The 13,481-nt window shown below is 40.1% G+C and overlaps 1 protein-coding gene across 1 annotated transcript in view; it reads left to right on the top strand.

The window, feature by feature from the left end:
* LOC119557261 (zwei Ig domain protein zig-8) overlaps window positions 1-13,481 on the top strand; it is a 152,602-nt gene that overhangs the window by 127,543 nt on the left and 11,578 nt on the right. Inside the window, exon 6 of the mRNA XM_037869946.1 lies at window positions 3,499-3,709. Coding sequence (XP_037725874.1) covers window positions 3,499-3,709 — 211 coding nt within the window. The remainder of the gene's footprint in view (window positions 1-3,498; window positions 3,710-13,481) is intronic.

Raw genomic sequence — 13,481 nt, 5'->3', positions numbered from 1 at the left:
ATCCCCAGAAAACCCCCCTTTACGATTTTTGAAGCACTGAGCAGAGCGGAAATCATTTTTGGAGCACCATAAATTGCTTCGCATTTGGGATGGAGGGGGGTTTTGGAATGGGAATGGGGATAAAAGATGAGGACTTGAGCGAATCTGACTGAAATCAAAATGCAATCAAATTTATGCACAACAATATTTGGCGTGCTCAAGGATTGGCAAAGTATGTGAGTGAGTTTTCGCCAATTACAATGTAGAATGGAGAACGGAGAACGGAGAGTGGTAAACGACTGCGAAGTCAGACTTTTGTGAGATATTCCATTTTGCGATTGCCCTCATAAATTTTCCACTTTTATTCATAAATATATTGTGCATGTATTTTCTCTTGCCATTAATGCAATTTGTTTCGAGAACTCGTTTTGGCTTTAAAATGAAACTTTGGCATTTTTTGATTATCAGCTCAAACGATTGCTTAGAGATTTTAATAGCAATTTAGAAGCATTCATCGGATTTTCTTTTTAATTCCTTCTGCTGGGTTTTGTTATTTATTGATTTTTAATTTGTCTGTCTGGGGTCTTTTGGCCTGGAGACTCAGGGATTTTGCGTGTAAATACGTTTAGAGTGCATTTTTAAATTGAAAATCGGCTTTGGGCGAGCCTTTGGATATTATTTAATTTATATTGCTGGGCATTTATTTTGGCCCTGCTAAATGGGCCAAGGCAATCGCAGTCCCCCGACTTCCATTTCCAATCTCACACACTTCCTTGCCAAATGATTTGGCCCGCCGCCAACATTATCTACAGCGACTATGAGGAAATGCAACAAAAATGCGCAATTTGCAATTGCATGGAACACAGTGGGCATATCTCTTTATAAAGGGGGTGGGTGGGAAAAACGGGGAAACAATCCTCTTTTTGGCGTTTGGCATCCGCCGCATAAAATCAAAATTAATTTGCTAATAATGTTGTCGTAATTATCTAATTGCCTTCGCATAGAATGCCCAGAATGCAGCATACCCCCCGTCCACTTGGTGATTGGTGCAAATTGTACAACAAATTCATTAACAGACCAAAAGCCGCACAAAATAATTACAGACTGCTGTGTGCGTAATGACCAAACCAAACATACTTAAATACCCAAAACATACTTAAAAACTACACAAAAAAGTGGCTGAAATGATGGCCCAAACATGGCAATTTTAGGGTTATTTGTATTCTTGCTTTATAATTAAAAAGCTTGTGGTTTGTCTGAAGCTAATTGCATAATTAGTACAACGGATATCCATAGATATAATATGTCTTTAAAGCTGAAAAGCTTTGCTTAAATCAATATGCGATGTGTGCCATCCTTGTGATTTTCAATTCCCAGAGCAAAACAACTTCAAACTTGCTGCCATCGTTAGTGGTAATGCATAAAACCAGCAGCTCGGAACAAATAATCATAGGGACTAATATATGGGTGGGTGATTGCGATTGTGACATAGTGTGTGCCATTAGAGTGGGACTCGAGTAAACTGAATTTGGGAACAAAAGTACAATTAAATGCTGCATCGAAAGGGGGAAGACCGGAGAGAGTCCCTTAAAATAATTACATCTGCCAGGGCGTAGCGAACGCATTCGCTTCAATGTATCTGCACAGGGAAAAAGATTGATATGGAAAAAATTGTAAAGTTATCAGAATATGGAGCAAATCATTCAAACTCAATTGCTTAATATGTATTTTAATTTTAAATGAATCTGCTAAGACAAAATCTTTATTTTTATATGTAATGCAATAACGCCCAGTGAAATAACATCCATTCGATCTATAATTTTTAAATGTGAGGTATTTTATTACAAAAGGTGCATGAATGCAGTCTATAGTATTAATGTGTGTGATATTTATATATATTCTTAAGAATATGGGCGTTATTTCATTGGGCGTTATTTTATTGGACGTTATAACATGCACTTGATCATTTCTCATACATAGTTGAAGGATTCTCTCATTTTATTGAATTTATTAAATAGGTAAATCTTTCAGTCCTATTTCCCTATGAAACCAAAGGGTGTATTCCTCAGCCCCTCCTCACTGTGTATGTTTTCGAGTGTGTCTGAGCAGGAAATATGAAAATGTGCAGAGGGAGAAGAGGGCCATCTGCTTCCCATCCCAATTCCGATCCCACTCCCGCTCCATTTGCCAATCATCCAGAATTTTCGATTCCAATTCGCATTTAAACATGCAGAAGCCATCCAGAAGTGGAAGTGTGTGTCCATGGGCGACTGTGCAAGTTGGTCAGCCTCATATACGTATGTAGTATGCAAATGCGGGCAGTGGGACAAAGTCAACACAATCCGAAATCCCAAATCCCAAATCCTCAATGGCGGCCCCGTATCCACACACGCACACGCTTTTCGGCATGCGATTGTTTCGCGCCAATGCCGCAGACCACAGGCGATGTCAACGTTCCGAAACCCAAAATCCTTTTTCCCGCACCCAAATGCGATGCGTTTGTTGATTTGTCGGGCCGTCCGCGCCCCTGCTTTTTTCCCTGCCCCTCCATCCGATTTACGCCGCCCCTGGCAGCGAGTTAAGCGGCGCGTAATTATGGCCAACAGTTAAGAGCAGGCGAGGGGGGTTTTTCGGGGGGCTCAGTTCAGTTCAGTCGGGGCGGAAAATGGGTATTCACCATAAAACTCAAAGAGCATGCCGGAGCGAGGAGTCGTGCAGGACTTTTTGGGAGAACGATCCTCCAAGCTTAGCAGCAATCCAACACTCGAAAAGAGTTTTAAAATCAAAAAAGGCTGCTCAAAGTATATAAAAAGGTAAGACAATCTAAATAAATAGTTGTTCGAAATTACAAAGTCCTATTGTATTTAAATGTCAGTGGAGCATCAAGTATCTTTGGTAAAACTTTTCTGTTAATAAGAAAAATTTAAGATGAGATAAGTTAGTTGGAACTTCCATCTTAGATATATACATATGTGCTTTAAATAATACTGCACTATATTAATGTGGTAACAATACCTAAAAAATGTTTATTTAATAAATGTTTTTTGTTTCATTACTTCAAGTATTCAAAATATACCTAGCTTTACAGCTATAGGGGTTGATAACTTTTCAGGGTAATAACCTATTTATTAAAAAGAGATATAAAATATTGAAAAAAAAAAATGAAATAAGCTATGCCAAAAATTCTCTCAGTGCAAGCAGTGGTCCAGCCACATTCGATTTCAATTTGGCATTTAAATTGTTTGTCGTACGACAGTCTCCGGTGGCGTGTGTGTGTGAATGCGTGTGGCGGAAGGATGTGCTGTGTGTCCTGTAATCGTGCAACAGACACACACTCGCACAGACACACACGCTGACCAGGCAGGAGTCAAATCGATAACTAAGCGCGCTATTAAAAGCCCCAAAAGTCAGTTGGCGCTGCACTTTGGAGGCTTCTCGTCGCCATTTCGCCTGTCGCCAGACGCCGGACTAAGTGCCTCCTTCTCACCTCCAACCCCTTTCTCTCTTTCGTCCTTGCAGGTGTCCTGGGTGCGGCACAGGGATATACACCTGCTCACTGTGGGCCGCTACACCTACACCTCCGACCAGCGCTTCGAGGCCATGCACTCACCCCACGCCGAAGATTGGACACTGCGTATACGCTACGCTCAACGCAAGGACTCCGGAATATACGAATGCCAGATATCGACCACGCCCCCAATAGGACACTCCGTCTACCTCAACATCGTTGGTGAGTATCCTTAAGTCAAAAGCTTACTTTACTTTCTCCTGAAAATCTTGATAGTTCAAAACTTACTAAGAAACTGGTTGCCAATATAAAAAGGTGACCCAAACATGACACTCCTGAGGTCATAACTTAGTACATCTTAAGGTCTGTGGTCTTATTTCTTGCACCAAACGTTTTTATTTTAATTTATTATTAAATGTTGATACATTTTTAATTTAATATTTTTAATTTTTTAATGGCTTGCAAAGTGGTGACCCCAAATTGATTTTAAAAGGTAACGATATAAGTGAATGAACCCCTAATAAGAATTAGCTTCCCTAAAACTTTACTGGGACTTATAATTTGATTTTGTTAAATGGTGTAGTCAGCTTTAAAATATAATAAAAAATATTTATTTTCTATTAGAACTTAATAGCCTAAAATACAATTGTTTAGAAAAATTAATCCATACAAAGGCAGCCGAATATGAAATATCATGTTTCATTAAAAGCTTTGTGAGGAAAGTGTGAGTTCTTTCGATAAACTCATACAATTCCCTTTAGTTTCCTTTTAAGCTGAATATCTTGTGGCATTTTCCGAGGTCGATACAAAAGGCCACATTAAGTTGTCGCCATTATTGTATTAATTCCTTTTCTCCAACCCCTCCCCTCGGCAAGTTAATCAGGCCGAGTCATTATTTCGCTCAGTGTGGCCCCAAAACTGCCGCCAATTTGTATGCCGGTCACAAAATGGCTCCTGCTCCATGCCTCTGCACCCACTCCATGCAACCCAACCATCTTAACCATCCTCTTCCTGGTCCACAGCGCTTTTAGTTGGCTACGTGTGAGTGATTTGCCAACTACTTTGATGTTTACACTGATATCCAATCTGGCAGCGAGCACACACAGACAGAGGCAATCCGGCAGCCACACCAACGAATGTTGACCACTTGATGGGGTATCTATTTCCGGGTCTCCGTTTCAGCTACCTTACCCATGACATGCCGCCCATCCAGCTATCCAGCTACCCAGCTACCCAGCCATCCAGCCCCCATACCATTTCCCATTTCCACTCTGCCGCGCGGCGTTGGTGTTGCGCACATGTTTGTGTCGTTTTATGGCAGCTTTTTGCTGTTTGATGATTCCCCAGGGCACCATTTGCACTTTATGGCTTTTCACAGGCCGCCGCCGCCAGCAGCAGACCATCCAGATCCCATCCTAACCGACTATCTGACACCCAAACTCAAACTCAAACTCAAACCCAGTAGACTAGGGGACGCGTGATGATCTGAGATGGAGGTTGGTGAATGTCGGATGTAGGATACTAGATACTGGGTACTGGAGGATACCGATGGGGAACTGCTGGCCAAAGGTGCCGCTGCCTCGGCTCATAAATCACAACTTATGCGGCAAAAAAGGCGATGCCAAGAAAACGTTGCCTTCTTTTGAGGCGCCGCAAACTAATGACACCACACACAATATTTTGCGTATTTTAGATTTACTTTGTCATGACCGCAGCTGTGGTTACTTTTGCCTTTTGGGGAAGTGGATAACTTGGGTTGGAGTTCTGACATATATTTTTCACAAGGGCAAAAACAACTAAGCATAAGCCGATTTGTTTGTATTTCCTTGCAAAATGTTTTGAGGTATGATTTTTATATGTCTCTTAAATTTTTAACAAGAGGCTTAGAGGTGCCACAGAAATCACTTGGGTCTTTAAATCACTTATAAAGCTGTCTGAAAGCAGGCATAAGTTCAGCTTTTCACTGCATACTTTTGGGCACCTTTTGAAAAATATGTAATATATTTAAAAGCAATGAAAACTTTTTATACATTTTCTCGTTCTAAGTTTCTTAAATTTTTGCCCAAGAATCAATTAGCTCATTCGCCTTTTTGCCCACGCATTTTGCGCAACATTTTTCGACTGTCCCCTCATACATAAGGCCCTTTGTAGATGTCATATTTAAATAAAACGTCCCTCGCTGCCTCTTTTCAATGCATAATTTGCTTTATTAATTGTTGGAAAAATTACGAGCAAACTTTGCTGAGGGGAAAAGTTGCCGCTGTCGGGGGACAGGGGAATTGGTTGGGGGCGATGGAGCTTATTTCAGGGCAGGACTCACTCAGGACTCACACTCGGAGTCACTGTCAGGCCCAAAAGCAAACAAATATGAAAATAAATAATGCAAATTTGTTTATTTTTCACACTGTCACAATATTTGAATAGTAATCAAAGCACACAAGCGCACCCACAGCCAGGACATGGACATGGGCGCCAAAGTTGCAAGGGGCGTCAGGAGTCAGATTCAGAATCGGAATCGGAATAGGAATAGCACCCAGGGAGAGGGGGAAGGCGAAGGACGACTGAAAGGACGAACATGTGTACGGTTGCATGAAGCAGACTATAAACATAAACCAAACCATTATTATAATGTCAACACAAACACACATAATTCCACTTTCAACACTTCGCCTTCGGGGTTCGAGTGGGGTGTTTGCTATATGTACTGGGTACATATATGCGGATACGGATATATGGATAGGGGCTGCAGGTTGGGCCGGATTTCAGGGCGTGGCCCTGCCCGCAGTCACGCACAAACACATTTGTGGTTGTTTGCCAGAGAAACCGGCGAATTTCTGCCCAGGCTCAAGCCCTCATTCTGGTTTTGACTCCAGATCACACCCTGAAATGGAGTCGCCTGCACTCGGAAAATAAACTTATTAATCTCTAGTAATAATATCTAGTTTACTGATTATTTAAGGTGTCTAAAAGTATGCAACGATATATTTTATGCTTGGAAGTACCATGAATTCCTTTTAGAAGTCGACTATACTTTATTCACAGCCTACTTTTAGACACCTTATTTAATTTTATATACCCGTTTAATTTTCTTGAGTGTAGAAAATGGAAGAAATTCATTTAAAATTCTTTTTCTTCCAACAAGAATTGAGTCATCTTGGGAATTATGTATTTATTTGTCAAAGTGTATCTCCCTGTTTCCTTGTACCGGATTAAACATTGGCATTCGTCGTCTTGTTGTGCCAAATGCCAGCAAATAAAGTGCGTCCGTTTGTCTGTGGCTTCGTGACGAAAGCTTCGTGACGAACGCCGAATCAGGGGGAAGAGTTAGCCAGTTTTCAGCATTTGTCAGTGACGACAGCCGCCATGAAATTGGACAATTCGAGGGAATGGTGGCTCCACCAACGCCGGTTAAGTTATTGGTTTGTGGGGTGCGACATGCGATATGCCGAATGCCAAATAATTCAAGTCAATTTCCTGGACAAACCCAAAGCAAGAAGGTTTATGGGGCAGAAGCGTAGGAATATTACAAGGGGGTCAGGGACACCAGAACTCGTCAAATAGAGGCGATACATAATGAATATGGGGAAAAATAAGCGATGCAATATACAACGAAAAATAGAAGTGGAAAAAATAATTTATTTACTTAGAAGAGGGATCTGCTTATAATAAATATGTAAAAAGGAATATGACACTAGAATCCCTAGTCTTTAAAAACCACCTAAAATGGTGCCAAAATGTATGCAGTAAAATCGTTTTTTGGACTTACTGTCTTAAAACTTATTGCTACCTACTTTTAGACACCTTTGTCAAAAACCTTTACTTTTCAAAGTGTTTTTTTATAGATACAAGCAAAAAGTTAAGAGCATGCAACAGAAGCTTCTAGCATGTCGAAAACACTTATAAAGCTGTATAAAAGTAGGCAGTTAAAAAAAGAACATTGTATTTTGTACTTAAGATTGCCTACTTTCTGACACCCCAGTAAACTACATTCATTTTGCAAAGTGTAGGAAATGCACAACAGATTGATTAGTCAGCAACACAAAGGCAGGGCTTAAATTGGCCAACACTTGTCCTGGGGCCATAATCACATAACAATTCCGTGCGCCGACAGCTCTCGATGATTATCAAATGTGCAATGATTTCTCGTCCAGCCAAATCGCCTCAATTCGAACCGAAGCGAACCGAAACGGATCGAGTTCATCAGTTATTCCAACGCCATATAATATGCATGCATGCAGTTCGGGTGCGTGTGCGGTGCATATTGAATTTATAATGCACGGCTGATAGATTCTGGCTTTGCATCCTGTCAACTGCAAGCTGTTTGCCAGCTCTGCCTTTTGTCCCGATTGTTCGGACAGGCGGAGTCAATCAACGGACAAAAGTCGATTTCGCCATCGCCATCGCCAATCGCATTTATATATGCATGTGTCGGGGCAAGTTCATAAGCCATCGCCCAATCAACTATTGAACCGGCGAACCGTGTACGTGCCACCAGCCGTGGCAGCCACCGCATTGTCCCATTGTCGTTTTGTCGTTTTGTCCCATTGTTCACCGCCAAAGAGCTTGTTGCGCCTTGTCGAGGGACCAATTTACCGTTTTCCATTTCAATTTAGCTCAAACTCCAGAGTTATCGCGCCTTAAAGCTCTTAACTATTCGGAACCAAGGAGGTCTTAAGGTTCTGTGTCAGCATATCTCACTTTATAACTACACGGAGAGAAAAAATTTATAAAATATCATGATCATATCGATGAAATTCAGTATAAATTCTATATAAATAGGTGGCGTATTACTTTGATATGTTAAAGGATTTCAGTCGCCATCTTGATTGTTGCTCTCTTTTTTAGAAGGTATCTCGCTTTTTCTCTTTTTCAGTTTGAGAAAGAATTTTGAAAGCCAAGATATACCATTTCTCAATATGAAACTTACATTATGCAATGGTAAACTAGTTAATCAATTTAAAATTAAATTTTAAATTTTTTCTGTGCAGCTTAAGATACCTACAATATTTTTTGCTGATCAAAAACTCTTAAAAGTGTTTCGCCTGGTCGACCTGAGCGCTCTTTCTGGCTGCCAAGTTGAAATATGTCCACGGTATCATAAAATCGCTCCTCGTAGAACAATGGCGACAACGGCAACAAATTTTATTACCCACAGCCAACGGAAAGAAAAAAAGAAATGAAGGTCGAGATCCGCCCAGAACTTCGGGACAATTCAATTGAAAACGCATAAAGGTTTATGAGCGTGTAAGCCTTTGCCATCTCAGTGTTTCAGTTTCGCAAAATGGGCGTGCCCCAGCCCCAAAAGTTCCTCTAAGTGGGTGCTTGTGTGTTGTTATAGGCGGCATTACGTTAACCTTTATGGCAGCAACGAAAACATATAAAAATCCACACCGAAATGGTGACACTTTTATGGTTCGGATTAGAGATTACCAAGGGTTTTTCCAGCCGGAATACAGAGAAAGTTTATATCGTAAGTAGTAGTTAATTACAAGGCTTTGGTATTGACAGAAATTATTCAATAAATTATTTGAAACATCAGAGAGCTTGGTTTTCCTCTGAAAAGATTTAATTTAATGATCAAAAAAAGCAGGCATGTTTATAAGGCTATTTGCACTCTTAAAAGGCTGTCATGTTTTTTTGAATCTGCTTTAGATTGAGTGATTTGAGTGATGTGTCCATTAAATTATTGAAATAAAAAAGTTGATATTCCTTAAAGAGGTCCTAGACATTCCGCAGGGGTCTGTACATCACACAACGTATCAAATATCGAATGTTTTTCGGCAGGCATTAAAAATCGGCTTGTAAACAACCAGAAACCCAAGTGGGCGGCTGGTCTCGAAGGCGACCTTTTTGGGTATCATTTTTGGGCACATGCACGTTTGATGGGTTTTATTTGTCTTTTTATTGAAATTTATTATTTGATTTACATGCCTTTAAGTGACAGGGAGCAACACACGCAGCAACACACTGGGCCATTTAAATTTAGGGGCTGTTTCGCCATTTCGGAGTGTGCGTCTCTTGGCCAATTCGGTGTTTGCCCTTGGGCCATAAATCACATTCGAAAGCCCCGGCATAAAAGTTGCAAATTAGGCTCAAATGTTGACATGGCGATTAATCAAAGTGCAAGGCGCAAATGCAGCAACTAATTCGATAAGAGCAGTCGAATTTCCGTATCGAAGGGGGAAGAAGTGCCCCACAGCCACCGAAGGGGGCCATGAATCATTCATAAGCGCCGTTTACACTCCCAAAGACTCCAAATTACGTTGATTAATGAGCTGGAGTTGCTGCCCAGCCCCTGGATTGGACTGTCTGTCCCGGTATCTCCCATCTCAGCCTTTGCCGTTTGCAGTTTGGTCACGCACTTGGAACAGGCCAAGGTAACCACAGTAGGGGTCAGAATGATATGGCCTTCATGGGTCCTTGGTAACTGATCCAAAAACTAAATTTACTATATTTAAAAATATTCATAGGTTCCCATAAAAAAACAAAAGCAAACATTTCTACACCACTTACTTATATCTATCCGATCTCTTTAGTATTTTATCCTAACGATACATGTTATAAAATTGTATATGCTGAAAAGCTTGCAAGTGACAGATTGAGTTTTAATACACAAATATTAAATTATATTATTTAGATAGCACACACTATAACTATGAATTTACCAATAATTTTATAATCAATTGAAATATTTTCACTTGTATTTTCATCTATTGCTCTTTTTATTATTTTTAATATGCAACTATTACACTCAACAAATAAAGTCAATTTAAGAAACTTAATTTTAAAATGCAATTATTGCTTATTAAGCTTACAAAGGCTTTAAATAAATATGAATAGATTAGTATATAATATTTTCTACGTTGGCATACATATTTTAAAATTAAATCATGTATTTAATTCTGAGCATTATTGTCAAATTTTGAATTTAATATGCAAATATTTACTATTTCAATTTAATTTTCGTATCAATGACTATGTTAATATTAATTCAGTGTGTTTATAAAACCTATCCAGTTAATTGTTATGCCTTAATTGTATTATGTGATTGATATCTATAGCAAAAACTCCTTTGTTGACCGCTGGTGTGTAGTTCTGAGAGTCCAATTCCGGCTGGTAATTGAGTCGGTGAGTGGCGATGAGGGGGGGATGGGATGAGATGTTATAGGGGCATGTGGAGCTCCGAGGGAAAACTAAAAATCACCAAAGATAATCCGTTTGGAATGCTCTAAGGAGCGCATGAGCGAGCCCCGTCTCGCATGGAATTCTCCTACGGATAGCGCCCCCCATCTTGTCCAAATTAAAAGTAAAAAGGTCATAAATTCCTCCCGGGACTGATGGAATGTGGTAGGATGTGCGATGTGGGGTGTATATATCCCGATATGGCGGGTTATTTGAATGTTCTACCGCATGAATGGCATAAATAATAAACCTGCTGCATACTTCTTGGCGCTACAGATACACAAACACACCCACATCCACACAATGCGAAAGCGTTTGATGATTTCCAGCTGCTCCCCCGTGTCGTATGCGTAATATTTGTTTAATATTAACTCGCCGCACACACACACACATGCCACGCCCATCGCCCCCCGGCCACGCCCACACACACAACGCCCACATGTGCCGAATGACCCGCAATTTCCTACGCAGCCCCCGCCTGCCGTGTCCTTTTTGGCATTGTTTTTAAAGGCTCCGGCCGAATTCCGAACCTGTTTTGGATCAATAAGTTTAATGTGCTGCGAACGGCAAAGTTTAAATTGCCATAAAAGCTGTCGGCCGAGCCAAGGAAAATAAATAAGGTCCTGCAAGGTAACCGACACGTATTGAAAACAACTCTTTGTTCGCCTGAATATTTCAGGAGTAGAAAACTTGCCAGACCCGGGTGACACTTAAAAATGCAGGGAAATTACCTTCAACAAGTTGCCTTGGCTGTCAAGGCCTTTATTTTATTCATTTTACAGGAGATTTGCATTTTGGAAAAATAATAATAACAATTAGGCTAAACGATTGAAGGGAAAAAGGTAATTTTTGCTATACTTTATGGGGTATATATTGGCCTGATTTAATCACTAGGTTTTTTTTACTGAAAATTGTATAACATTTTCCGCATCCTTACCCTTAACCAGAAGATATATTTTTCAGAAAAAGCCTTTCAAATCTGCAGCTTATAACCATAAAGGACTATTTTGTTGTATGCCCGAATCCCTTCCAAAATGTTTCCATTTTACTAACTTTTCGTTTATGGCACTCGCGAGGCATTTGCCCTGGAATACCTGCAAGTGAAATCCCGGCCAAAAATGCAGATGCAAGGAGAGTTTTTTTTGGGAAAAAACCCGGTTTATTCGCCGGGTTAACTGCAGGCAGCATTGCACATCAGGTTGACCGGGCAACCGGAGATCAAATCTGTGGCAAATGGGGGAAATCACCGCGGGGAGATGGCTGCGCGGCATAAAGAACTTCAAATGGAGATTGAGAGATACGAGCACGTTGCAAACGAAAATGGGGGCATAACACGGCAAACTAGTGTAGTAGGAAAAAGCGGGGCGAGCACACGCCCACTTTGCCATTTCTCCAACGCCCACTTTCTTCGGGCGAGTGGCAGCCATTTGGCAGTACATAACTTTCACTAACCTTTAGCGGCGCTTTCTGCCAAGAGAGCACATTACCGTTAGCCGACAACAGTAACTGCACTTCCAGACACACACTGACACACTCCGACACGCACACACTGGCACGAACACACACACACTGTGACGAAAGTTTCTCAAGAACCGGAAGCGCTAAAGCAGCCATTTTGCTGCTTCCCAAAATGGCGGCGAAGGGGAAAGGAGAAAGTAGAAGAGGGCGAAGATGGAGAGGGAGATGGAGATGCAGAGGCAGAAGAAGGCGAAAAGCGGAAGGCGGCAGCAAAGAAATCCCAATTTATTAGCATTGAACAAAGGAAAACGAACAAGGAAAGCTTATTCATACACTGAACAAAAAACACACAAAAGGTTTTAATAAACATGGTATTTAAATCAAACAAGACAGTATGAAATATATATACTAAATTTATATAATCAATTTAATAAACAAAATAAACCATCTTTAAATGATATGTTTGGTTACCTATACTATTTAAATTGAATGATTTATATTGAACTCGAGAATGTGGTTAGATATATTTCTATAACTCAATAAATGCTAAGACAATCTTTATTAGAACTATTTGCCTAGTAAAAGAAAGTCATGGTAAAGCACCATATTATTTAAAAAAAAAATTTAAATGTCTTAAATTTTTGTTTCAAGACACCTACATATATTAATGTTTACCACTACTAATTTTAAAATACCTTTCATATATGTTTTATTTTACTTTTAATATATTTTTCACACGCTTAAACTACTTATAAGGTACTAAATATAACACAACTTTTGCTTTTACTCTATTATAAAAACCAATTTAATTATAAATAAATAAAATCAAATTTTCTTTTTCTGTTCTATTTTGGCAATGCAATTTTTTCTGCTAATTTTCAAACATGACTCTTATTTCGCTCACTGTACTCACGGCATTTACAAAAGTGTCTGAGGGGGCCAAGCAGGGGGCAAGTTAAAAATTTCCAATTTTAGTTACGGGCAACCGAGATTTCAATCAATGTCCTTGAACTAATGACACAATTTGTTGTTTACTTTGGCCAGCATTTGAATTTGAGATTTCTGTTGTTCTCCAACCCACTTTCTTTACTTTCCTTCCCTCTTCCGATGTCGCTTTGCATTTATCCCAGCCCCCATTTTGCCTTCTTTATGCCCGTTCTGCTGTGTGTTCTTTTTTCTACCCGGTTCTTGGCTCTCTCGAAAGTCAGAAATTGTTTTACGATGAATAAGAAAGTAAACAAATGTGTAGATGTCAAATACACACAGTTTTTTTTTTGGGGGGGGGCACTGGGGGTATTGGGAGTTTTTCAGGGGGGTTAGTACATACGCTCTGGTTACGCAGCAGGAAAGAAAA

Source organism: Drosophila subpulchrella, chromosome X, assembly GCF_014743375.2.
Source record: "Drosophila subpulchrella strain 33 F10 #4 breed RU33 chromosome X, RU_Dsub_v1.1 Primary Assembly, whole genome shotgun sequence".
NCBI lineage: Eukaryota > Metazoa > Arthropoda > Insecta > Diptera > Drosophilidae > Drosophila > Drosophila subpulchrella.
The sequence above is the reverse complement of the archived record's forward strand: the minus strand, read 5'-3'. Positions and strand labels throughout refer to the sequence as shown.